At 43.9% G+C, this 27,674-nt stretch overlaps 1 protein-coding gene and 1 long non-coding RNA gene across 8 annotated transcripts in view; one reads left to right on the top strand and one right to left on the bottom strand.

The window, feature by feature from the left end:
- LOC309374286 (catenin delta-2) overlaps window positions 1-27,674 on the bottom strand; it is a 213,462-nt gene that overhangs the window by 28,730 nt on the left and 157,058 nt on the right. For 4 of the 6 annotated variants that reach the window (XM_081919111.1, XM_081919113.1, XM_081919112.1 and 1 more), the window contains 3 exons: window positions 14,170-14,380; window positions 13,515-13,599; window positions 7,238-7,363 (listed from right to left, as the gene is read on the bottom strand). In XM_081919111.1, coding sequence (XP_081775237.1) covers window positions 7,238-7,363; window positions 13,515-13,599; window positions 14,170-14,380 — 422 coding nt within the window. The remainder of the gene's footprint in view (window positions 1-7,237; window positions 7,364-13,514; window positions 13,600-14,169; window positions 14,381-27,674) is intronic. The other 2 variants (XM_081919114.1, XM_081919115.1) reach the window with 1 other exon arrangement.
- Window positions 402-27,672, top strand: LOC309374309. Of its 2 annotated transcripts, XR_014170510.1 has the most exons (4): window positions 402-701; window positions 2,836-3,034; window positions 19,287-19,380; window positions 26,611-27,672. It is a non-coding gene; the product is annotated as an uncharacterized lncRNA (long non-coding RNA). The 2 variants fall into 2 exon arrangements; XR_014170511.1 differs by lacking the exon at window positions 19,287-19,380 and having other exon boundaries at window positions 405-701.

Below are 27,674 nucleotides of genomic sequence, written 5' to 3'. Positions count from 1 at the left end.
GAGAGGCAGCGTGCTGAGAGCAAATTATACTTCCATCACTTTCTGGTCAGCTTATGGTGGTATGATGCTACGTATTTTTACAGGCTCCAGAGGAATGAAATCTATCCCAAAAAATAACTTTCAGTTATCATGTCCTTAGGTGGTCCTGAGAAAGCCTGTATCACTTTGTTCCCCATTGATAAAATGGGAGTAGAAGGGAAATATCTCATAGAAGGACAAGAAAAAGATTATAATGAACCCTGCACAAGAAAAGCACTGTGTAAGTACAATCTCTATGAGGAGTTTAGAACTATGAACAAGAGAGGAAATATAGACATTAGAGGAATGTAAAGACTGTCTTAATAATAATAAAAAAGTGTTACAGCTAAGTGAACTTGTTCCAGTTCTTTTTCAAGGTTCCAAATGTAAGATTATGCTATGTATGGAAGCTATGAATATTAGGCATAGACTGAGAGCAGCTTATCACATATAGAGATGACCAGGGTTGGAATAAAGATTGACCTTCTGTGAATAGAAGGGCTCTTTTCTTTCTAGGAACTTTGATCTAGCAGAGGCTCCAGCTGGAGGAAGAAGGGTTTTCACAGACTCCAACATCCTCCTGCAACCCCTATGTCATTTTCCACAGAGGAATTGAGGGCACCTTGACCTTTCAAGTGTACACTTGGCATTCTGAGCAAGTAGTGAAAGGATTTCATTTAATGGTATTGCAACTGCCACAGATGCAACTAATAAAATTTAAATTCTGTTCTACGTCAGAGGGAACAAAGCAGGGCTGCCAACCAGTTAGATATGTTTTAGTTGACTAACCAATTAAGTAAATTAAAGCTAGAGGGTGAGTTAATGCAAGTTTAATAAGTGTGCATGTTATCCAATGGCACAGGTGCATCTTTTGAGTATCTAGAGAACAAAGACCCATTTCTGTTAAGTGTAAGATAGCCTTTGTTTATTAATCTGATTATCACTCATTTTTGGAAGGAAAGCCCTTTTTATTATTAATATTGGTACACAAAAAAGAGAGAGCGTGTGTTTTTGTGTAGCCTGCTCAGCTGTGTGCAAGTCCACCTCCCCACAGTTTAATTCAAGGGCACAAGTTTAATCTGTGATTAAAATTTTAGTTGATTCACCTCTGATTCAATGAACTAAAGCAGCAGCCATAAAAACAGGATCACAAAAAAACCAAAACCTTCTGTATCTGTATTCAGGTAACAGCAGCCAGCTCCCCCCTCCCCCAAATTGTGAGCAAGAAAACCAATAAGCCATTATTCCCAGAGCTATTTCTTGAACAAGTGAGTAACTAGATTACACTGAATATGAAAGAACTGAAACTAGCAGCTTATCATTGACTCACTCAGATGGTTCTGGCAGAATTCACGTTCTCCAGCTACATGCACTGGTCACTTTGTTTAATTTCCCTTAAGAGCAGGAAATAACTAGGCATTATGCCTGGCTTTATTGTACCGCGGTAGGGGAATATCAGCAAAGGGAGCTGGAAATGATATCATGACAGCAATGCAACTTCACGTCTCTGAGCTTAAGAGTACGACTTGAATGGCAATACAAGATATCTCCTCTGCCCCTACTGTGGGCACAGCCTTCTGGCAGCTAAGGGGCTCTGGCAGCAGTTCTGCTTTCATACCTGGGGCTGGCTCACAGGTCCATTACATGCAAAACCTTTTACAAGGGTCAGTGCATAAGAGCATATTGAGGATTCGCTGGTGTCATCCACTTTCGTGAGATAAAAAGGGGTGAGCACAAGATAGCCCTCTGCTGATCAGCTTTGGGAAATGGCCACAGCTGAGTAGCAGAGCCCTGGTATCTCCTGGCTTTCCAACTCCTGGGAAAGACTCCTGGCTGAAACCTTGGAGAAGTACTGTGAGTCAGTGGAGGCCATACAAAATTCACCATTTGCCCAGAGGGGGAAGCATTGTGGTGCAAGATGTTATTTGTACTGTGAAACCTTTGGAAAGGTTTGAGCTGGTGGGTTATGAAGGAATCATCGTAATTTGATGGTACTGGCTGAAAAACATTAGAAATCTTCTCCAAAGGCACTGTACTTCTGAATGGACTAGAAAGTTAGAGCAGCCTTGACCTACACAAGCCCTTCAGAAACCTCTGACTCTCTCTCTCTCTTGCCTGGAGCAAGTTTTGAGACTTAGTTAAATAACGAACTTCAAAAGGAAGGTTGTCAGTCAATTACTCAGACTGAGGTGCTGTGCTGTACAGAGAATTGTCTGTCTTTCTTTACAGAAAGATCAAAAGCTACACTACTGTCTGCAAAGATAGGACCTTTTAATAAGTAAAGCTGTGAAAAGCTCCCTGAAATTTGTTGTGGTCCTAAATCTGCATGTAAGCAGGCAGAATAAATGATGTGGCTTTCAGTATAGAAGCCACTGGAGATTATGCAAGTGAATTAGAAAATGTTCACTACATCTGGAGGTTTTTAAATAATACAATTTTTGGTATTTTATTTTTTTTAAGCAGCCTTTTAACACACTCGTAGCTTAGATTTACCTTACTTATTTAAATGTTCATTCTGAAGATAATATGCTATGCTGTGTTAAGATAAGAAAAATAAATAGACATAATTATTAGGCTTGAATTTTCCGGAGTTTGTTTGTGAAAGAGCCTTTGATTAGTGATTTTGCATTCAAAGCAGAAAGAAATGTCTATGCAGATCACCCACTCCTTTATACTGTCAACATTTGTGTGTTGACTCACATTTGGGACAATCCATAAAACCTGTCTCCAGGAAAAGGACTTCAATGAGATCTGTATGCCAGTAGCGTTTTGTGGATTCTACCCATAATCACAATGGGAACCTATTCTGTTTTTAAGGGCACCCATACTAAATTGGTATGTGAAAGCAAGACACAGGGCTAATTCACGACAGTATGAGCACCACTTCCTCATCACCCAGCACCTGATGACTCACAACTTAATGTGTGACCCAACTCCACTGGAAAGCACTTGTGTCACAGTGAGGGTATGAAAATCCTGCTTTGGATGTTTCACCTGTGACGGCTCAATGGCATATGTAAGTAAATGGTGCAATTATTAAGCAATGAAGCTGCCCATAGATAATGCAATTCACATGGTTTTTGATAAGTGACAAGTCTAATTAAATGCCACCCTAGTGTGCTGATCTTTACCATATATATGCAGCTCCTTTCTCAACACTGCCGCAACCTAGTTAGGCAGCAGAACAGTGTTGGGAAGGTAGGTGGGACTCTGTAAGCTTGACTCTGTGGCATAAACAGCCCACTCTAGTTGGGCCCCAAGTTTCCACTCTCGGTGAAACTAGGGCAGTCGGCCTGCAGGTTGGCCACCCACAGTATGGCATAACTTTTTAATTCACCTGGTGCAGGTGAAACCAGATTTAGTCCAATAAATGGCATACAGGAGACACAAAGGGAAGTCTCCAGTTTTGCACTGTAAATCTTTTAAGTTGTGATAAATGTTCAAAAAGTGACAGTATAGTGTATCAGTTTTAAAGATTCTTTTGTAGTGTTGTCATCCAGAATAAAAGATTCAAGGAGGCTGGCAGAAATATCACTTGGAAAGACCAACAAGTAATTGCTTATGCTATGTTTTAACATTCAGATAGAAAATTTTAGAGAGATGATCAGCCTAAATCATAATCTAGTTAAACTGAAGTACTGGGATTTAGGCTAACATGGTCTGAGTGAACTGGATTTTCAGAATGCAGACCTACAGAATATTTCCCTTATGTTATCAACTGTGGAGCATTTTTTTAAAAAGGGATCCCAAACAGTGACAGAGTTGGAGCTTTTGAATTTCAGTGGCACCCTGTGTGATGCCAAAATTCAGGTCCCCTCGCCTCTCACTCAAAGTCACTGTTGTAGTGCTCCCTGCAGCAGTCTCTTGGCTTGGAGTCCAGCGTGGGCGAACCAGTTGCTCTCCCCTAAATCGACCTCTGCAAAAACTGAGGTTATCAATTTCTAGATACACTTTTCAAATGTGCAGTCACACAGAGTTGGTATTTGTGTAGTCACCCACACCTGCTATTCTGAATATATTGGTTTCAATCAGTTTTTTGCATTGCAAGCTTTGTGATATTCTGCCTACTGAGCTGTATGTTTAGAGACAAATCAGGGTCTGTTCTGCTTAATGTTGGTGTCACCGTTGCAAAGGCTGATTTACAAGAACACGATGCTGAAGATGAAACCAGGCTAACTACATACTTCTCCCCTGCCGAGTTATGATACAAGATGATTAAAATTGCTGTATTACAATATAGCTCTAGCAAACAAAGAAAATAATTAACTGTCGTGAAATGACGCTAGAAATATAGGGTTCATAGCTCTAAAAATTTAAAAGGCGTATCAATACACAATGAATGCTCTTTTTACTGAAAAATATATATCTTTGCTGCAGCAGAAAAAGTGTTCATAGTGCACTTATGGCATTGTTCCATTCTGAATACATTATGTACACTGTGATGTAGACTTTACATCTGATAATTTAACACAAAACCACTGAGAGCTGTTCTCATTACAGCCAAATCAATGGAAGCATTCTTTGGTGAGGGCTGAATGTGTCTCATAATGAATAAAATAAATCAGACTTGCAACTTCTATTAAAAACAGAGTACTAATTAGCAGGACTAACTGGAAGCAAGAGAATTTAGTTTTTTGGGGGAGGAAACTCAGTGGTTTTACTTTTCGTTAATATTGTGTGTGTTGTTGTTATTTACTATAAGAAATAGTACCTGCAGCTTTTCTGTAAGATGCTAGGAGAGTCTAACCAGGGACTCTGGGAGCAGAATCTGGCCCCTTATTCTTTGCAGTCCTATGGCAGCTCTCTGGCTGCTAGTTGGATCTTTGCTGCATTGTAAAATGTGTCCCTTCCACCTGCATTGAAGCTAATAGCCAAAGTGGAGTACTGTGTCACATCAGCCAGACCAGAGCTAATTAAGGGCTGGCATTAGGTTTGACTCTTGGTTGAGCAACTCAAAGAGAGTAGCCATGGTCTACTTTTGAAACCTGCCTGCCTGCCTGACATTGAAGTGTTCCAGTGCCCAGAATGGACAATGTTCAGGGATGACAGGGAGCCGCAGGTTCCTCAAAACTGACCAAGGTCTTCATGTTTGTAAATATCTATGTACAAGTTAGCTCCTTTCAGACTAGTCCTGATCACATGTTGCTGCCATGCATTCTAACTGAAGGTACAAGAGCACCTGAGGTGACAAATACTACAGTTGCTGGCATCCTGTAGAGCAGTATTTTCCAACCACTAGTGTGCCTCGAGATGTTGCCTGGTGTGCCGTGGGAAAAATTCGAAAGATTTAAAAATAAAGTATTTTATAATTTTTCATATTTCTGTTTACTTACTATTTCATAATAATTATAAAATACTTTCTTTGTGTTTATTTGATTCCTGTTCAAGAGAATCACTTTATATATAGTCAATATAGGCACAGAGTTAAATTTTTAAACATTTTTTAATGGTGGTGTGCCTCGTGATTTTTTTCATGAAACAAGTGTGCCTTTGTCCAAAAAAGGTTGAAAAACACTGCTGTAGAGGGCCTTCTCGGTGGTAGTGCCCGCTCTGTGGAATGCCCTCCCATCAGATATCAAGGAAATAAACAACTCTCTGACTTTTAGAAGGCATCTGAAGGCAGCCCTGTTTAGGGAAGTTTTTAATGTTTTATGTTTTATGGTGTTTTTAATATTCTGTTGGGAACTGCCCAGAGTGACTGGGGACGCCAGGCCAGATGAGCGGGGTATAAGTAATTAATACTAATAATAACCCCCTGTCTGTCTTGAGAAACAAGGGAGTACACTTCCTGCTCTATTGGCCACATTACTGCTAATAGTGTATGCCCACTCACCTTTTTCGGTGGGCAGTGTTGCGGCTGGGCATCCAAGGGGCCTGCAGTGATCCGGCATGGGGGGGGGGAGTTGACACCCCCCTTGTGCCATCCTGGTTGCATGACTGGCACTGGGTGGGGCCATCCACTGTGGCCCCGCTAGCCAATCAGCATTGATAGGGGCCCTCCTCTCTCACCCTTTCGCCGGATCTCCCAACCCACCCACTCTCTCTTCATGCTTTGCTCTGACACAATCTTACTATGGACAAATGTTGGCTGCCATATTGTTGGGGCTGGGTAGACATTTTTTGCACTTGGCAAATTGGCACCAGCCATTCGGTTTTCGCCTTGTAGCTATCGTCACAACTTTGTGAGATTAGGCATTGGGTAAGCCTTCGGAGGGGAGGTTATAGCTTTCGCCTGCCTTTCCTCATTAAGGGTATCCTGCTAAAGGGATCAGGGTGTGTGGATCCTATCTGTCTGGACGTGGGCTGGGGCCATGCCACGACCCCAAAGGGGACCCCTCGGGGTGCCACTATTTGATGTAAGCAATAGGGCTCCCCCTATTGGTGGTTTAATCTTAGATGGACTCCCTGCAGATGGGTGGGAGTTGAGATATAGCCTGGCTTCACCCAATGCCTAAGCCAAACCGCTCACATCTGTAACCAATAAAGTTGTGGCCTATTTGAGCTCATAAACCTAAATACTCCTGTCGGTGTGTTTATTAACCACTGGGGAACTGCGGTTCATGGGGCCTTGGCACGCAAGTCACTGTTTATAACCCTGCCCCATGTTTTAGTCTTTATTGTATGTCTCAAGGATCAGATTAGACAAGGAAACTTTCTACTCATACCATATTATCAAAAGGAAGAAAAATTCTAGTTCACAAAACAAAATGCTTGACTAAAATAATTTTCTCTGCTAACTAACAAAGCATTGAGTTATGAGGAAATTTCAGAATACAGATATACACAAATAACATGGATGGATTTCTTAGAAAAAGGATCTATCCCACCCTCTTTTTGTACTGTCTTCCTTTACATTTGCCTCACTGTCAGTAAACAATAGCATGAGAGTGGAAAATGCCACTGCCCACATGCATGAGGTGCAAAAAAATTGGCCAGTGTTGCAAATGATGTTAAAAAATATTCTACACATTGCTTTCTGCATTTGCACTCAGGTTCATACTAATATTTAAATAAACTCTTCAGTGCTCTTTCAGATGCAAATCTAGGTATGCATTCAACATCATTTAACGTTTTAATTGTGTTAATAATTTATTTGTTAGACACTATGTGAGGCATTGTTGGTGGCATTTAAATTTTAGAATAAATAAGTAAATAAAATAAGTACTTAAATTAAAAAAAAAATCACAATTCAAGACTGGTCAGCTGACAGCCAGAATACCTGGGTTTGGGAATAGATTCTGGTTTCTTGATTCTGGGAGAGGGTTTGCTGAGCGTGCCATGACTCAGAATGATTGGTAGGTGAAAATCCTCTGTCCTCAGCCACTCTGAAGTCTGGGGCCACCCGCTGCCATAAATCAATCAGTCAGTCAATCAATCATTTATTTCAATGAGATTTTTTTTTTTTTTACAGTGATATAGAAATATGGGATCTAGGCCACATTTTTTTCCCTTGCACAATTATAACACTTTTAAATTACAAACAGAAATAGATCCCATTGCTGCAGATGCACTTTTATGGCAGAAAAAAATTCAGTGCAGCCTACTCTAAAACACTATATATTCCAAGGTGCACAATCCAAACAATATATGCCTAAAGAATATTAGTCTTTTATCATAGGAATAAAATAGTTCTTTCTAGGCCTAAAATTGGATTGCTGTCGCCTCTGCTCCTGGTCCACAAGAACAACATGCAAAGCTTTCTTCCCTTGTAGTTCTTCAATGAACATGACTACCATACCAAAGAAGTAATGTATTAGCCAGACATCTCATGGGTAATATTATAAACATGCCCACTGATGAAGTGCCACAGTGATGCAAGTGTGATTTAAAAACCTGTGGGAAACAACTGAGATGATACCTGAGGTAAAATATCCCTGGTGTGTGAATGACGCAATTTTATCCCTACTTTTCAGTGGAACCAGGTGAGGCAACCACGGTTCTGGGGTTAGTGATGGGCTTGATTAGGATAAATAAACTTAAGACCAGTCCAGACTAGAGAGAGATGCTGTTGGTGAGAAGGTCTGATTGACACAGTTGGTGGCTATACTGTTCTAAACAAGTGAGCACTGATCCATGGATCAGCTGAACAGTCCTGGGTTGCTCCTATACCCAGCTGTGCTCCTTAAATCCCAAAAGGGAGCCAGTTAGGAATGCTTTCCCCCAACTTAGCTTGGAACGCTAGCCATGGCTGCTCCTGGAGAATGATGACCTTGCCACTAATGAACGCCATGGTAATGTCCAGGCTGAATTTCTGCAAAATATTCTACAGGACATAGCTTTTTTGAAGGTTGTTTGGAAACTTGAACTGGTTCAGAATGTGACCGCCCACCTATTAGCAGGTAGGACCTGTTGAGGGAGTGCATTACCTCTGAGCTGAAAGAACTGCAGCGTGTGGGGCAAATAAGGCCAAGCACCGTGAGGGGGGGGGGGGATGAGAAGAAAATTGTGCAGAGAAGCAGAAGCCAGGGGAACAAAAGAGCATCGAGCACCTTGAAAATCATATGAATGTTTGGCCAGGTAATTTTTCAGTATTCAATGGCATCAAATGTGCTACTTTTGAAGTGAATGTTCAAATTAGAAAATATTCAGTACATTCCCTTTTTTTAAAAAGAAACTACTAAAAGATCTCTAACTTGGTCAGAGCTGACGACAATTAATGATATGACCCACATGAATAAATGGTATTCATCCAGCCTTACAGTCCAAATTATTTCCAATCCCCACAGAGGTATGCTAAGGGAACTACCCTGCCCCAACCACCCATCCATATCTGAAGATACCAGGCATAACCCTTGGAAACAACTCCTGCTTCATTCTCACTCTGGGAGGCAGGAATTTATTCATTCTTATTTAATGAACTCTTAACAATATAGGGATCAACTTGAAACAAAGGTAGTATTCCAATGCAAAGGGAAAACATTGTCACTTCCAGGAACAACTGACCTGCTGGGTTAAACTTGCAGAACAATCCTGTGCATGCCTACTCAGAAGGAAGTCCCACAGTGTTCAATGGGGCTTACTCCCAGGTGGGTATAGGTAAGGTAAAGGGACGCCTGACCATTAGGTCTAGTCGTGACCGACTCTGGGGTTGCGGCGCTCATCTCGCTTTACTGGCCGAGGGAGCCGACTTACAGCTTCCGGGTCATGTGGCCAGCATGACTGAGCCACTTCTGGCGAACCAGAGCAGCGCACAGAAACACAGTTTACCTTCCCGCCAGAGCGGTACCTATTTATCTACTTGCACTTTGATGTGCTTTCAAACTGCTAGGTTGGCAGAAGCAGGGACCGAGCAACGGGAGCTCACCCCGTCGTGGGGATTCGAACTGCCGACCTTCTGATCGGTAAGTCCTAGGCTCTGTGGTTTAACCCCCAGCGCCACCCATGTCCCAAAGTCAGAATCCTGACCCTGGTGTGATATGAACACACAGCCTTCTGATCAGTGGGTATAGGACTAAAGCCTAAATTTGGAGCCATCCCTTGCTCCTCTCCAGCACCTTACAATTGGAGCTGTCCCATCCCTGAGCATGATGTTTTCTTGTAGCTACCTAGGCTAATAGTGGTACATAAGTCCATTACATTCCCAACCCTTTTAAAAAGCCACCACATATTCTGGCAGTGAATCCCACAAGGTAATTACGCATTGTCTGAATAAATAATTTCTTGAGTTTACCCTGAATGTACTACCTATTTGTTTTGTTCGATGAACCTGTGTTATGGAAAAGCACTAATTTCCCTCTCTTCATTCTCCCCATGCCATTTATAATTTGAAAAGCCTCTATCATATTCTCTCAGTTAGAAATGTTACTTTTCGTTATAAGAATGCTTCACCTCTTGACTATTTTAGCTGCCTTTTCCCGCTTAGGTACGGTATCCTTTTAAAAAAAATATGGGATGACCAATATATTCATTCTACAATGAATGTATGCATCAGCAATAGGTTGCGGTTTTATTTTCAACCCCTTTCATTTTAACTTCTGACATTGTCTTCTCTCCTCCTGCTGCTGCTATAATGCAGTGAGTTTTCGTTGAGGTTTCATCGAAAGCTGCAATTGTGAAGCTGCAGTTGTGTTAACAAGCAAACCTGTAAATGTGCCTTTTGCACTTATTTACATGGAGTCTGCAAGAAGAAGAAGAGGAGTTTGGATTTGATATCCCGCCTTTCACTCGCTTTAAGGAGTCTCAAAGCGGCTAACATTCTCCTTTCCCTTCCTTGCCCACAACAAACACTCTGTGAGGTGAGTGGGGCTGAGAGACTTCAGAGAAGTGTGACTAGCCCAAGGTCACCCAGCAGCTGCATGTGGAGGAGCGGAGACGCGGACCCGGTTCCCCAGATTACGAGACTACCGCTCTTAAGCACTACACCACACTGGCTCTCAATTCTGCTGCTCATTTCCCTGGCTTGCATAAATAATTTTGGCCACTTGGGATGCAATCCTATACCCACTTACATGGGAGTAATTCCCACTGAACTCAATGGAACTTACTTCTGAGTAGTCAGGTATAGGACTGTGCCTTTAAAGTTTTCTTTTGACTGGTTGACTGGTAGGATACCTGTTTTTTTTTTAAAAAAAGCTGGTATCATTGTGCCACTATTATTCCCCTTGCATCGTTTTCTCATCTCTGGTAGTATTGGCCTCTTTGTTCCTAGCTTAATCCAATCTTGCCTTGGGAGAATGGAGGGCATCAGTAAACACAGAGGGTGAGCTTCCTCTCCAGTATATATACATGTACACTGGAGAAAATATTGTACTGATTATGTTACTTTTGTGTTAAAGATCTTCTAAGAAAACTCGTTGTTTGTTTATGCCCTTCTAATAATGCATATTTATGAAACCAGGCAATCTCGCGTTACAGTTCAGCATCTTATAAATGTGCTAATATAGAACAGAAGCAAAGCCCCTTTTCTCTTCAAGTGCAAAAGTAATCCTTTCAAGCTGTGGATAATTGTTTTCAAAATCCCTTTTGTTTACCAACACTACTAGCGCAACACACATTTTATTAAAGAAAAGCTTTACTCTCTTGTGCAGATTATTAGACAACTGCTTGGTCTTATTTAGAGATGGGAAGAATGCTTGGCCCCACTCACCTCTGATGGACTTGGTAAGAAATCGAACTATTAAGAAAAAGCCCTGTAAACAATTCTTACCATTTCCTGAGCCAATCTGAGGCCTGCCGGCAAAACAGTGAGTGGAGACATTTTCAAAGCTTACCTCCTCCCACCCCGTAAACTGCACAGCGCCTCTTGCTCTGATGGCTTCACAGCAAGCGATGGATGGGAGTCATGGCTCCGGCCACGGAGGCATCCCTCAGCTTGTGACTGCAGTGGTAGCTGGGGGATCCCTCTGCCGCCCAGTGCATTCGCTCCATAAGATGCACAGAGGAAAAAAGTGCATCTTACGGAGCAAAAAATATGGCATTTGTCTCTCAGGAGTGCCCACACCTGGCCAACTCACTGGTTGTACAGACTGACAACAGAATCACAGAATTGTAGAGTTGGAAGGGACCCTGAGGGGGGGGGGTCCCATCTACTCCAACCCCCTGCAATGTTTGAATCTTTTGCCCATCGTGGACCCACAACCTTAAGAGTCTCATGCTCTACTGACTGAGCTATCCATGGCTCGGTCCCTGACTGTATGATACTTATTTATTAAATGGGCCTGTGCACTAGGCAGGTACAGCAAAGGCTCTTTCCTCCTTGACCTCTCTTTTCTACAAGAGTGACAGTTCTGTGGTTATAACATTCCTGCAGTTACAGTGGTACCCCGCAAGACGAACGCCTCGCGAGACGAAAAACTCGCAAAACGAAAGGTTTTTTCGTTTTCGAGTTGCCTCGCAAGACGAATTTTCCTATGGGCTTGCTTCGCAAAACGAAGCTTGCCCCGGGGACAGCGGGTCTTCTCTTTTGAAGCAAGGGGCGGCGGGGAGATCGCTTCTCCCCACCGCCCCTTGCTTCAAAAGAGGTCCGGGGGCAGCTCTTCCCGCTGCCCCCGGACCTCTTTTCAAGCAAGCGGCTGCGGGGAGATCGCTTCTCTCCGCAGCCGCTTGCTTCAAAAGAGATCCCGGACCTCTTTTCAAGCAAGCGGCTGCGGGGAGATCGCGTCTCTCCGCAGCCGCTTGCTTCAAAAGAGATCCCGGACCTCTTTTGAAGCAAGCGGCTGCGGGGAGATCGCGTCTCTCCGCAGCCGCTTGCTTCAAAAGAGATCCCGGACCTCTTTTGAAGCAAGCGGCTGCGGGGAGATCGCGTCTCTCCGCAGCCGCTTGCTTCAAAAGAGATCCCGGACACCTGCCCCAGCCGCTGGGCTTCGTAGCGCTGCTGCGAAGCCGGGCGGGGGGCGGGAACACCTGCCCCAGCCACCCCGCTTCGGAACGCTGCTCCGAAGCGGGGTGAGGGGGCGGGAACACCTGCCCCAGCCGCCGGGCTTCGTAGCGCTGCTGCGAAGCCGGGCGGGGGGCGGGAACACCTGCCCCAGCCACCCCGCTTCGGAACGCTGCTCCGAAGCGGGGTGGGGGGGCGGGAACACCTGCCCCAGCCGCCGGGCTTCGTAGCGCTGCTGCGAAGCCGGGCGGGGGGCGGGAACACCTGCCCCAGCCACCCCGCTTCGGAACGCTGCTCCGAAGCAGGGTGGGGGGGGCGGGAACACCTGCCCCAGCCGCCGGGCTTCGTAGCGCTGCTGCGAAGCCGGGCGGGGGGCGGGAACACCTTCTGAAGGCGGGCGGGGGGCGAAAGTCTTTGTCCCCCCTGCCTGCCTTCCCAGGGGCTTTTAAATCGCCCCGGACAGCGGAGAAGTCCTCCGCTGTCCCAGGTTTTTTAAAATGCTGGGGGTGGGAAGAAAAGCCCTTGTCTCCGCCCCCCAGCCTTCAGAAGAGGTCCGGGGACAGACTGTCCCCGGACCTGGTCTGAAGGCGGTTTCCCTAGGAACGCATTAATTGATTTTCAATGCATTCCTATGGGAAACCGTGCATCGCAAGACGAAAAAACCGCAAGACGAAGAGACTTGCGGAACGAATTAATTTCGTCTTGCGAGGCACCACTGTATTATGAACCATAAGAATGTAGGACCATAAGGGCAGCCTAACTGGATCAGACCTAAAATCCCATCTGTAGTGGAATATGTGATTCCCAGAAGCAGGACCTGAATGCAAGGGCACTCTCCCCTCCAAAAGTAGAGGCTGAACACAGCTACTGTGGGTAGTGAAATAAATGATTTAAAGATATACTGCTTCTCATATAACTGATCTTCAAATGTATCCAAGAACCAATCTTCGGACCTTAGCGAAATATCCTTCCCCTACTGGAAATGTTTCGCCCCACATCACCCAGTGAAATTTGAAATGGTGCCTCTTGCATGATCAGTCACACACGGTGTGCAAAAGTAGGCAGAAACTTGTATTTACGCCAACATTTTCAATATTTGGCTCATTGTTGATTTTGCTCTAAAACACACCCCCACCCCACCCCAAGAGATACTAATTTTAAGAATTAAAATAACTCTTACCTTCTTGTAGAGACTTCTCAGGTCTCTGTACTGCCACATGCTATTTAAGACCTGAGATGCTGCCTTCACTACTTTGGGTGAGTGCCTGTTGAAGAAAAAAGAAAGAAAAGGGAAGAGGAAACATACTTAGGAGTAACTGGAATCTCAAGGAAGCAGTTGATAATTGTAAATTCAGTCAGCACTTTATGAGAGGTATGGTGGACTTGGGTCTTTCAAATTTCCTTGGAAAATAACCTACGCTTTCCCATTTCTGGGATTTGTGCCTGACTCCAGTACCTGGCATAACCCTCTTTTCTCTTTTATAATCTATGGTGGGAATGCACTCTTGAGAAACGACAACAACTGCAATTAATTGAGAATGTACTTTCTAAACAATAAATTTGTTCCCATACTAGCAATTATAATCACTTCATGTAATACTAGCAAGTGCAGATATAGGCTAAACTATAAGCTACTCTTGATAAATAACACGCCTCAGATGACAACAGTCAGCTGCTTTGATATGAAATTATCCACCTACTACCCCCCACCCTTTCCTCATCAACTGTCAAGCTTACTAACACATGATAAATGACAGTTCTCCAGGAAATCATTAGTGTAGACAAGCAGTAATTAAATTATAGCTAATAGGCACGAGATGATTTGCAAAACGTACTTGTCTCCTTTACTCTTGGAAATGCCAACAAGCTTCTCGATTCCTCCTGCGTCCCGTAAGGCCTTGGCATTCTCCATGTTTTTCGTGATGACTTCATGCAAGGTGCAACAAATAGCAGTGACGGTATCATCAGACATGGCCTTGCTTCCTGAACTGTTGCTGTTGTTACCTCCTGGAAGCCGGTGAACCAGGTCCCGCATAGCATACTTCCCTTTTGGAAAGAAATTAAATGGAGGGAGGAGTCACATATCGGAAGCAAAGAAAGGAGGGGCAAATAAAGGTAAAGGGACCCCTGACCACTAGGTCCAGTGGTGACTGACTCTGGGGTTGCGGCGCTCATTTCGCTTTATTGGCTGAGAGAGCCGGCGTACAGCTTCCAGGTCATGTGACCAGCATGACTAAGCCGCTTCTGGCAAACCAGAGCAGTGCACGGAAACGCCGTTTACCTTCCCACCGGAGCGGTACCTATTTATCTACTTGCACTTTGACGTGCTTTCGAACTGCTAGGTTGGCAGGAGCAGGGACCGAGCAACGGGAGCTCACCCAGTCGTGGGGATTCGAACCGCCGACCTTCTGATCAGCAAGTCCTAGGCTCTGTAGTTTAACCCACAGCGCCACCCACGTCCTGCAGCACAGGGTAAGGGTTAATAATTCCATGACTTCTCCTGAGCTATGTGCTTTGCCTTGCAAGCTAGCATGAGTTCAGGTGACTGTCCCGTCCCCCCCGTATCTATATTATCAGCTGTTAGCAACCATATTTTAGCCTACATGCTCATTAGTCCTGCAAATCCACACACAATATATTGTCTATATATAAAGGATGGAGGAGGGCTAGACCCCTATGGATAAGGCTACATGAGCCATTTTGTGCAGGAGTCACACACAATATGTCATCAAAGTGTTAAAAACAAACACACAAAATTTTAAAAACCACAAAGTAATAGTAGGGTGAGAGAGAGGGACAATGTAGGTCACATGACAGACAATATCCTCATAACTGTATCTCACACATCACAAAGCGATGAATATGCCATCTGTGGAAAGAATTGCTTTCCCCCAGTTATGAAATACAGATTATCCAGGGTTGGGAAAATGAAATATTTATCTTACTTCAAATATTTATAAGCCACAGATTCCTACTGCAAGTATCAGAAGCAGCGGCATACCAATTTATCCCTGCAGCAGAAGTACACCTTTGAAAGACTACATCTGAAGTGCATGAAACAGAATGTGACTCGTAATAAACTGAACAATATTACTAAAAACAGATAATCCGTTAAACCCCCAATAACTTGCTAATCCCCAGTTTCAAGAAATGCCCCCTACAGTATTCACACATTTATTACAATTATATACTACCTTTCTGCCAATATACTCCTCTTGCCTTACAATTTGAAATGCTAAAGCAATATTTTTTATATATACGGTATTTTTCGCCCTATAGGACGCACCATCCCATAAGGCGCACCTAGTTTTTTTGGGGGGAAATAAAGGGGGGGGGAATTTCCCTCCCAGGCGCGGGGCTGGGGCAGGGGAAGCCCAACCCCCGGAACAGGCAACTCTCTGCAAGCCGTGGGAGCCCAGCGCAGGGCTCCTGCACCTTGCGGAGAGCTGCGCGAAGTCTGGGCGCACTGAGCTCAGTGCACCCAGCCTTCGGCATGCAGGCAACTCTCTGCAAGCCGCGGGAGCCCAGTGCAGGGCTCCCGTGCCTTGCCGAGAGCTGCGCAAAGTCTGGGTGCGCTGAGCTCAAAACAGTAACAAAAAGGAATTATTGAAGGAACTTTCCAGGGGCTATGGTTTATTCTGGGTTTATCCAATATTGCTGTCCCTTTAGAATATGCAATCTGTAGCCCCTAGAAAGGCAAGAATGGATTCCACAGCTGGTAGCTCTCCGTACCACTAGCCTAGCACTTTTTAGTGGTAAAAAAACATTTTAAAAGCTATGGCTTGATCCAGCTCTGGCTATTTGCAATTGGTCTTATGCAACAATAAGCAAGCTCAGATGGAGATACACATCCATTTTAAATATTTATCCCAACAGTTCAATTGGTCTTGAATTATAATTGCAAGGCAGATGTGGTCTGATGTCTGTCTTTATGCTCATCTGCAGTACAAGTGAGAGCCTGCTTCTGCATATGGGTCTTCCTTGCTGGACTGGGGCAGATATGGGAAAGGAGCACAATTGATTTAGCATGTGGGAGATTCCAAACATGTTTTGCTTTGGCTAGTGCAGAGCTTTCCAAATTGTGTGTCGTGACACGCTAGTGTGTGGGCTGCAGTGTGTAGTTGTGTCATGCGAACACTTCCCAAAAGAAGGAATGAAGGGCTGAGGGGTGCGAGAAACTACCTTAGGAGGAAAGCTGGTTTTAGCAGGGACATAGTGCACAGAACATGTGTGTGGTTCTGTCCACAGGAGATATTGTAAAACCTTGATATAGGGAGGATTCCAAGATTAGATGAACTGTAATCTCAGTCCTCATGAGAAGAGAAGACTTGCTGGAAAAGACCCTGATGTTGGGAAAGATGGAGGGCACAAGGAGAAGCGGACGACAGAGATGGTTGGACAGTGTTCTTGAAGCTACCAACATGAGTTTGACCAAGCTGCGGGAGCCAGTGGAAGACAGGAGTGCCTGGCATGCTCTGGTCCATGGGCTCATGAAGAGTCGGACATGACTAAACGACTAAACAACAACATCTCAGTCCTGAGTGCTGAGCTCACCAGGAACATGTGAAGATATAAGAGACTTCTTGCCATTCTGGGGTCCTGGGTGACAAGGTTTAGAAAAGCTCAAAACTGCTTTAAGCAATGACAAAGGAACAGATTTCCTTAAGTTTGTGGAACTGCAGTAGAGTTACATTGGAGAAATTACGTAAGCTAACACATGACCTCTATTCAGTAAGAAGAATTGGGATTAAAAATGGCCACTGCAGAAGAGGGTCACATTGCATCCTAGATGTAAGGATCATACACTGGAACCTTGCACAGCCAATCAAACCACCTGCATTATCAGGTCTGACAACCTGTGGCTGGATGATGACATGACTGGGAGGGAGGGTACTCAGACATCACCTTCATCGTTCTTTCCCCTGATGGACCACATTTTTCCGTCAAGAGCTGACAGCACTGTTTATTATTTTGGCCAGGCAGGGATGGGTATTGAGCACTGCATGAATCAAAGCCATAGTTAATTTTAAGGTAAATATTCCTGTCCTCTGCAAACAAATGCATACTTTCAGCAATTTAGGGCCCGATGACTCAACACATTCCAGAAGGATTTGTTGAAATTTAAGTCTGGGTGACATTCAGGAAAGCTCCTTTATCTGCATAGGTTTAATGGGAAAAAAGCAAGGAGGAATTAGAAATGTAACCCCAGGGTAGCATTTACAGGACAGAATGCAGTTGGAGAGATGGGGATTTCTGATGGTAGAAAATGAAGTTATCCAACACTACCATTATTTCACCGTATTTTAGGGGGGGGGGTCAGCCTTGTATTGTCTCTCAGTTCTTGTTTCTTAAGTCACTAAAATCTGTTGCACTTTGTAGGAAAAGGTGAACCAAAAGTAATTGCATGTATGGATTAGAATCTGCAGTACATTTTCCAGGACACTGTCTCTCCCACGGCTATCGTTCTGCTACCCACTCACTCAGATTATAACTTTTTTTTTTAAAGCAAGAACTGAAGGTGACACTGACTTACAGCTGCCTTTGGGAGAAGAATACTAGAGAAAAGTTCTATTTCCTGTTAAAGAGGTGGGGGGAAACAAGTTGGCAGTTTTTACAAATTATGGTCCAACTAGAAAGTAAGTGACCTTTAGAATATGTGTCTGCTGAACGAGGCCAATGGCCCATCGAGTCCAGCACTCTGATCTCACACTACCAGCCTGCCAGATGTCAATGGGAAGTCCCAGAGCAGCAATTGGGCACAGCGGCTCTCTCACCCCTGGTGATTCACAGGAGCTGGCATTCAGAGGCTTCAGACAGGGAAGGTAGAACCCAGCCACCCTAGTTAGTAGGCATTGATGGTGACATCCTTCATGAATCTGTCCAAATCCTCTTTTTAAAGCTACCCAATGTGGTGGTCATCATTGCCTCCTGATGGAGCCAATTCCATAGTTCGACTATGTTCGGCGTATTTTTCACTCTATAAGACGCACCCGGCCATAAGACACACCTAGTTCTAGAAGAGGAGAACAAGAAGAAAAATGTTCTCTCTCTCTCTGCGCAGAGCCTCTCCAGCAAAGCGGGAGGAGAAATGGAAGGGGCTCCGTTTCTCCTGCGCAGAGGCTCTCCAGAGAAGCGTGGCTTCAGCAAAAGCAACGCAAAGCCTCCTGAGTGCAGCGGGAGCGCTCTCGCTCTGCTCAGGAGGCTTTGGGAGGCTATCCCTGAAGCCAGGAGAGCAAGAGGGATCGGTGCGCAGCCTGCATTCGCTCCATAAGACGCACACACATTTCCCCTTACTTTTTAGGAGGGGAAAAGTGCATCTTACAGAGAGAAAAATACGGTATTTGCTTCATGAAGAAGTACTTTTCATGCATTACATGCAAGGGGAAATAGAGAATGAATGAATGAATGAATGAATAGGAAATATGTAAAAGGGCCATAGATACAGAGAAGCAATTACATACCAACAAACCAAAACCCTGTGCTTTTACAAGGCTCTCTGCTTGCCTTATCAAAGTGCCTACTAGTGTTCTCATAGCTAAGTTGGCTACAATACTGGTAGCATAAATTCTGCAGTATAATTCTTTTTTTCTAAAACCTAGCATCATCTTGCTGGTCGATCCTTGCTTGTGTCTATAGAATGCTTCCTTATTCTAGTTCAAAATAATAATGACATTTCAGAGCCTGATTGGGAATGCACAGTATTTTAAATGGCTTTTGCTTTTAATTATTGGTACGGTCGTAATGTAGGAAAGCCACCCCACCCCCTTAATGGTTCTTGATCAGACAACATTTAATTTCAACTGAAATGTCAGCATAGCAAACAATGTTTTAAATGCACTGTAATTTCCAACCAGCTTCTTCTTTGTTCTATTTTGGCTGGTTAAAAGCCCACAAAAAATACAGTGCAGAAGGCCTTTATTATCTCTCCCGGTACAGATCTCTCTCTTTCTAGATACAATCTGTATTATGGTAACAAATTGAGGCTATGAAGAAAGATCACAGACCTATTTCGGCTCTGCAGATGTGTCAACAGGTGGGAAGAAAAGGTATCGCAAAATCGTTATGTTCGTATCACAGTCGGTGACCTCCAGGCACTAATTAGCTAGTATTGAATGTTTTGTATGGATCAGGGTATACAGGTGATTCCTGATGTGCATTTGAAATACAATAATGCATAAGTTCTAAAGAAATGTGTAAGCAGTTCTTCTGCTATATATGAGGCAACCAGGGAGAAATCACAAAGTTGGCTGAGGTTCTAGGTAAGAGGACAGAGACTGGGAAAGGGTGGGGGGAGAGCAGCAAATAATGTTGCAGAAAAAGTGAAGGGGATTCATAAATGGTCTCAAAGAGCAACTAAGTGGTTTTACTCTTAAAATGTGGACACAGCTCTAATGGATTATATCTCTGGTTTCAGAAGTAAACTTGCTATTCTGGTAATGTGGGATTGATGTGGCTGTTTTTTCTACACTGTGAATAAATGCAGGTAATATTGCAATTTAGAAACATTACTGCCATTCTATTTGTATGGACTTCTGTGAACCTTTTCTTCTCAGTCTGTCGCATTTTCCAATAATATTAACAGAGAATCAATTTGAAAACAAACAACTGGTTGAATGCTACAAGAGCTGATAGCAATATGCTTAGGTAAAATTCCCCAAAGTTTCATGACTTAATATGTTGATCTAGCTTGTCTTGTCATATCCTGACCTTGACACGAGTCCCATGAAAAAGAAAGGCAAGCTGGTAGTTTCAGCACCATGGAAAGCTCTAAGCAAACCACTTGATCTGACAAAGATTGGGGCTGGATTGAAGTCTTTAACTGGATGGAAGATTTGTACATTTCCTTCCCACCAAAGATTGCTTGCTTGAAAGAAACACCTATCATTTTGAATTGCACTTAATTTCCATGCAGGTTAGCTAAGGATTGTGGTCCTTAGACCTACTTGGTGACAAAATACCTTCAGTAAATCTGTCTGGTACAAATCAAAGAGAGCTTTTTTAAAAAATGTGTCAATGGCCACTGGATGATTTCACAAGCATCATTGAGCATCACAATTCCACTGACCAACTTTTTATCAAAAAATAAATGCATTCCCTGAAGTACAGGGAGAAGCTTCAATCTCCAACAGCTTCTGTAGATGTGCCACAGAGAGCCTATTATCTCATGAACTTCTCCGGCAGCTGCAGATTTAAATCAATCCATGCCTATTTTTGGCCACGGTGTGATGCGATGAGCTAGTTGAGGGCATGCTGATGCCACATGCAGTACTCTCTGTGGGCTTTTAGCATGGCACTACTAATTCTCCAGAAACTACTCTTGCGGTAGCATGGAAAAAGCCAATTGGCTTTGAGTTCTGCACATGGCACTGCAACAGCTGCAGCTGGTAGTCGGCACAAACTAAATGAAAATATATCTGTCACAAGCTGAGAAGGGCAAGAGAGGAAGCCTTGCGCCTGCAACATCCACAGACTGATTAAACAGAGCTGAAAAGCTTCAATCTTTGCAGCATTATCTCAGAAGTGGGTAAAAATTTACAAGTGTTTGCCAGTACATGGGCTATTTAGCAGCAGACAGAACGTGGGGCAGTAATGGGACCTCCTTAAACCAAAGAGAATGGCTGGTGGCCTTATGGTCTTTTCGGATGATGGGGATTCTGAAGAAGCAGGGGACATCAAGAACCACTTCAGAAATGAAATGATCTTCCTTGCCTGGGGCAGACTCATCTGAGCCCTGGGTCACGACACAACCCTAATGTTATAGTAAGAGATGAAAAGCTTCCTGCTTTTTGCTTATAAAAGCAAATCTCAATGCAGAAATATCTTTTTAAGCCAAGCCTCTGAAGACTTGGGGAGGGAAGGTGGGAGCGGGTTACAAGATAAGGCCATGGTATAGTGATCATACATTTCTTAATTTGCTTCCATGGAAATTATGCGTGGGACCATTAGCATGATTAATTTGTCTTTGGTGGAAAACAACTGTGCACGGAGACCACGTTGCAGTTTTATGCTGCTTGGCTGTCTTGCATAAATTAAAATCAAAACCATTTAGGGCTTGATACAGTCCTAGTGCAGGTGGTGTGCTCCTGGAGGAGTTCCTTGGGACTCAGTAAAATCTTGCTTTCCTCAGCCCTCTGCTGATGGATTGCATGCTGAATGCCCAGATAACGGAAGGAATGGGAAGCCCGTGTAGACCTCCTCCATCCTGCACAATTTAAAGATTTCATTTAGGTAATCTCCCTGGTATACAGATATCCTGAAAATGGAAAAGGCTTTTGACAGGTTAATGTAATGACACCTACAGTTAGTGTTTTGCTAAAGAATATAGGTTGGTGATTCATTTTCCCTAACGGACCAGCCAACACCGCCTAAGGATCTGTATTAGGACTGGTGCAATTTAACTTACTCATAAAAGAATCTGATGTCAGGGCTGAGCAGTGACATAGCCGTGTTTGTGGATGGCACCTACCGTATTTTTTGCACCATAACACTCACTTTTTTCCTCCTAAAAAGTAAGGGGAAATGTCTGTGCGTGTTATGGAGGGAATGCCTACGGGTGGCATGCCTACAGATTTTCCTCCTCTAAAAACTACGTGCGTGTTATAGAGCGAAAAATACGGTCATTTTCCAGGATGCTGAACACCCAAGCAGGTTGGGAAGGGCCCCCAAACCAACTCTTCAAAGTGGGGGAACGCAGCCAAGGCAGCACAAAACTGAGAAGCTCCATAATTGAGAAGCTCCATTTGGGGGCGCTAAATTTTGGCCTTGCACAGGGCTCCATATGACAAGTCCACCCTTGGGAAATGGCAATCAAGCAAACAGCAATAAAGTAGCAACTGAGAATTAGTGTAAGTGCTATGCTATGCATACATTTTGTGTTTGTGCGCTAACTTCCCATATGCAACTCTGAATGGGTTGTGACTGCCCTGGAAAAATGTCTTAGACTATGGTGGACAACTCCCTGTAAATGCCAACTTGTTATACATGGGGGCGGTGTGTGAGCAAATCCAATGTTAGGAGTTATTTGAAGGGAGATGGGGAGCGAAACAGCCTATCTCATAATGCCAAGTGATGATGAAGCAATATTTGGAATATTGCATACAGGTCTGGAAAAGGTACAGGAAAGCACAACTAAAGCGATTCAATGGGTTGGAGTAACTTCCTTGCAAGGCAGGACTTTTAATTTTTCTTGAAGGGCTATGATAATAGGGCTATAAAATTATGAATCATTTGAGAATGTCAGAGAGATCGCCCTTCTCCAATCAAGCTGATGAGCAGCAGGTTCAGAAAAAAAACAAAAGGAAGGCCTGCATAAAAATTTAACTAAGGGCTTACCCAGACTTCCATAAAAACCCACTCTTTACAGCTGAATTGGAGAAAATAGCAATCTGCCACTTCAGGAAAACCTGAATTGCTGTTTGTTCCGATTCTGTTTTAAAGAGTGGGGTTTCCTGGGGAGAGCAGCGGGGGAAACAAAGAAAGCGCTCAGACGCAGAACTTTAAAGTGCAGAGCTGTGCCTAGAAAGCACAGGGCAAAAGTTAAGCATGGATAAGTCCTGATATTATGGAATTGAGCATGGCCACTAGATTTAGACGCCCTTAAAAAACAAATCCCACAGGGTTTCTAAGTGGACACATCTAAAAATATATTTGGGAACTCCTTACTGATAGTATTTGGACAGTAATTACTTATGACTTGGTACTGAAATAAATGTTATAATAATAAAATAAGGCATGGGGAACAAGAAATGCCTAATTGTAATGTGGAGCAGATCAAAAACTAAGCTAATCTCCCATTCTTAATCAATTTTCTCCCTCTCATTTGAAGTGTGAACTCAAGGTGCAGTTCTTTTTCTCTCTCTCTCTCCCTGTAATCATTTTTCCTTTGCCTTTGAAGTTTATGGAAGCTGAGGGCAGCTTATCAGAGAAGTCCTGGTGAATATGAGATGCTTAGACTGGGGGGTGGATGCGGGGAGTGAATAAGAGGAATTTCAATATCCCTAGGAAGAGGCTGAGCTCTTTAGTTAAAAAAAAAAAAGGAAAGCAAATACCTATTCAGTCCCACAGCAACAGAAAGCATTTCACTACAGTGGATAAAGTACTGAAATCCATCCTTAGAACCATCATCTCAAAAGGCTTTGCTTAAGATGTACTTTGTACTTCGGATTCTTAGTGACTCACAAGAGAGACTGAGATATCCCACCCACCCCTCCTGCCCCCCTTGGAACTCTGTATAACATATGATAATAGCTTTAACACCAGGAGACTTAATACCTATAGAGAGTTTATGCGGTGGCTCAACAACACATTTTATCGTATTGTACTCCTAAGATGGTACATTTAGAATCGCAGGTCACTCGAAGCAGCTGTTCTTGACTATTGGTGCTTATATTTATATTTACCATAAAGGGTTCGCTAGGCTTTAGATGCAATGACATAAGTTAAAATGACATTATTTGCCCAAGGAATTTCGCTTGTGTCAGGGGCTCAGGAGCAGAGGCACAGGGGAGAGAGGAAATGGAGAGCGAAGGGGAAGAATCTGAGGGCAGTGTAGGGGAGTATGACAGTGACCCGAGAGATTCCATGAGCTTCTCCAGCGAATCAGAAGATTCCCAGAGGGGGGCGCCGATGGCCAGGGCAAGGGGGGTCCCAGGGGGGACGCACCAGAAGCAAGGAGCCAGCGGGGACTCCCAAAACAGCAGCGGGAGATCAGGACCAGCTTCCCCACCAGAGCGTAGTGGGGGGGAAGAGTCCCATGTATCAGGGCCAGCGTCTCCTCCAGCAGGGAGAGAAGATGAGTCAGGGCTGACCACTCCTCTATCGGAGAGTGGGGGAACGGAGGGGAAGTCAGGTCCAGCTAGCCTCCCCGAAGGGGGAAGCAGTGACAGGAGCAGTGTAACGGTCAGGAGGAAGGTTGCCAGCTGGGCGCGCGCGCCAAGTTCGAATGTACAGGCGCGCGGGACAGCAGAAAACCCGGATTGGGAACCAGGTCCTAAAGCCCGCCAGAGGCAGGGGGAAGACTCAGGGGACTCAGCGCCAGAAGAGTCTAGAAAGGGCAAGACCCCAGCGGACAGGCGGAACCAGAGGAGGAAAGAGCAAAGGAAGAGGTGGAGCAAGGCTAGAGTCTTAAACTGGTGTCTGGGGGGAGGAGATTCAGACGGAGCTTCAGCGGTCTAGAGTTGGAGACGTAGAGCTGCGCGCTGCGGCTTTGAAAGCGAAACTGAACTTCAATAAAGACTTTTGTATATAACAACAAACTGGCGTTGGTCCTTTGTGAGCTGGGACCTTGGGCAGCTCTGACAGCTTGGTTATACAGCGAAGAAGGTATTTGAATGTGGAACTCCTGTGTCCCAACACACACAAATGCGCATTAAGAGAACACTCTTGAGCTCGCTTTCTCACGCATATGTAGCAATAGCATACCAGTGAATTACATAGTCACTGGCTGGATGTTCTGCTGCTGTTATTGCTGCTCCCACCTCTTCGGGAATAAAGGGACTGAGACAAGGAGGAGCACCGGCTGCTTCCATCTCAGGAAGTTGCGTGTGAGACACTTTCTTTCCTGGAAGCAGTGGTTGGAGCAGAGGTGCAAAGTGATATTAGGAAAGGAAGAAGGGAGCAGTGGCAGTTTGCCCCAGTAAGGGTGGTGGGCCTGTTTGGATGGCCCACTCTTGGAAACCAATGGAACCAGATGTGTTCCTGAATGCTCTGGTTGAGCATTCCAGTGGAGAAAGCTGGTGATCCGGTCAAAGCCCTGCTCTTGCTATCGAATGTCATGATCACTCCTGATCATCTTCTCTGGTGTTTTGGAACTAAATCAGCTCCTTTGTACTCTGAGGAGCTCTGGAGGAAATCATTCAGTGATGTGATTCCCCACCTTTTGTCACAAAATGAGTTGTTCGTGTATATATTAAGGCTGAATGTGTGAACTGCTTCTACTGAAAAGCACTGTGTTTCAAACAATGTGAGGCACTATGCAAGTTCTCTATATGGTGCTTGATCTGTGATGCCTTTTCATGGATAGGTGGGTCTCCACTTGAGGCTGCAAGCCGCTGAGTGATAAAGGGATGATTGACACATAAACGATCAGGTTTCACATCTTAAAAATGTGAGATGGGGAAAGCAGCATCTGAAGCAACTCTGAAAAGCCTTCTGTGAGCTCCTTTACTCTTTAATATTCTCCCCTTTCTAAACTGTAGCCAACATGACTGAAGATGATAGCCCAATGGCCCTCTGAATATATATTTATCCACTGGAGAATTAAAACCAGTCTACTGGCAGTCAAGGCAGCCTTTCATGCCATAAATGTGAGGACAGAGAAACCACCTTTAAAGAATGAGCGGAGAATTTGCTCCCAGAAAACACTTTGCATTTTGTTGTGGTGGCCAGCAAAGAATGCTTCAAAGCAGCCACCTCAAATGATAAAGTTTAGAAAATGGACATGGGCCCAAAGAAAAGTGACTAGAATAAGCATTTTGTATGGCATGGTTAAAAAATAATAATCTCATGTCTCATGTTGAATCAGTTGACTACTGGCTAGGTGGTGAGAGACTTCATGGCCTAGGACCCTCGTACCTACGGGACTGCCTCTCCCCATGGAGAGCCTCAAGGTCCATAAATAGCAACACCTTAGTGGTCCCTGGCCCTAAGGAAGTTAGATTAGCTTCAACCAGAGCCAGGGCCTTTTCAACACTGGTGGAACGCTCAGCCTCATGAGACCAGGGCCCTGCAGGATATGATTTCTTTCCGCAAGGCCTGTAAGACAGAGTTGTTCCGCCTGGCCTTTGGCTTGGAGCCAATTTGATTCCCTCCCCCTCTTTCTTTTTCCTTTTTCCTCTTGTGATGAGGCTGCATTTTAATATTTTAATATTTTAATGTTATATTTTAATCTTGTTTCAAGTTGTATTCATTCAACTTGTTTTTATTATTGCTTGTTAGCACCCTGAGCACCTTGGCTGGGGAGGGCGGGATATAAATAAAAATTATTATTATTATTATTAATGAAGTAAAAATGGCTTTTGGACACGAATGTCATTTCGACTGCCCTGCTACACCTCAAGTCTTTACCAGTCTTTTCCCTGCAGAACATAGCTGGCAGAGGCTGTGACATTCAGCACTGCCTGGTTTTCTTCCACATTACATACTGTGGACAGTACCTAGGAGACGATTTGTACTCCACCTGCACAACCATTTTATCTTGAGTCACACTGCATGAATAAAACCCAAATTGCTACATGTGGTACCTCCTGACAGAGCTAGCATTTGTTTTTGTTTTTCAGACTGTATCTCTTGAATTCTTTGCAGTCCCTTCTCAACTATTGTGAACAGCAGGTGAGCCTAACTCAATGGCTTGTGTAGCACACACTCACCAAACAAAGCAACAGTATGAAAAATTTCAAAGTGAGGTGAATAGGAACAATAGAAGGAATCATACACATGAAATAAATGGTAACCACAGCTGGGATAAAACGTTCCCATTCAAGAGTAAAACTTGCACCGTTTCTATTACCAAAGAGTATAATTAACAAAACTCAACAGGCAGCCAGTGAACGTGGCCATTTTATAAGCAACCAAATTACTGATGAGCTTTTCAGTGCCAATTATCATTCAATAAAAGCAAGAACAGATTTTCAGTATGCTTCCTATATAAAGAATGCTCACTTCCTAATTTTCAGATTATGCTAAAAATAGCATGAGTGGTTCTCTCGTGATATGCTGGAGAGGCAACAGAAGTACGAGGGTTCTTTATTCCAAGTAGAAACACCTCATATTCAGTCTAAATATATTACAACTGCATATGGTTCTTTCTAAGTCAACTCAGTAGCCGTAACAATGCTTTAATTCCTAGTGGCTCAACCGCCTTGGGATTTTGATTTAAAAATAAAAATAAAAATACAGAAATCCACAAAAGGGGCAGGGAATGTACTCTGGTTTTTTTGAAGAGGGGAGAAGAGGCATGCCCTTCTTTCACTTTCTCATACCTTCAAGCTTAACTTTGATAATTTAACCACACTGGATTAAGTCGGGGAGAAGGGGGAAAGTTTGGCTGAGCAAATGACTTATGATCCCAGTCAGAAGAGACACAAGGCAAGAATGATCCTGGGTCAGGTCATGCATTCAGAGCCTTAGGAGATCATGTTAATGCTTTCTGTATTTTTATTTTTAAAGCATAACTGAATATAGAAGAAAATAATATAATATTTTAATGCTAAATAACATCCAGCAGTTATTTCTCAAAGAGTAGCATTTCGGGATCACACACACAAGCAAATTTGACGGCAGCATGCAGAGGTGAAAGGGATAAGAACGATGTTTTCCAACAAGACATAGCACAATATAAGCG

The sequence above is a fragment of the Podarcis melisellensis genome, assembly GCF_964234715.1.
Source record: "Podarcis melisellensis genome assembly, chromosome: 7".
In the NCBI taxonomy this organism is placed as follows: domain Eukaryota; kingdom Metazoa; phylum Chordata; class Lepidosauria; order Squamata; family Lacertidae; genus Podarcis; species Podarcis melisellensis.
Note: the sequence above shows the minus strand (reverse complement) of the source record. Positions and strands in the feature narration are given on the sequence as shown.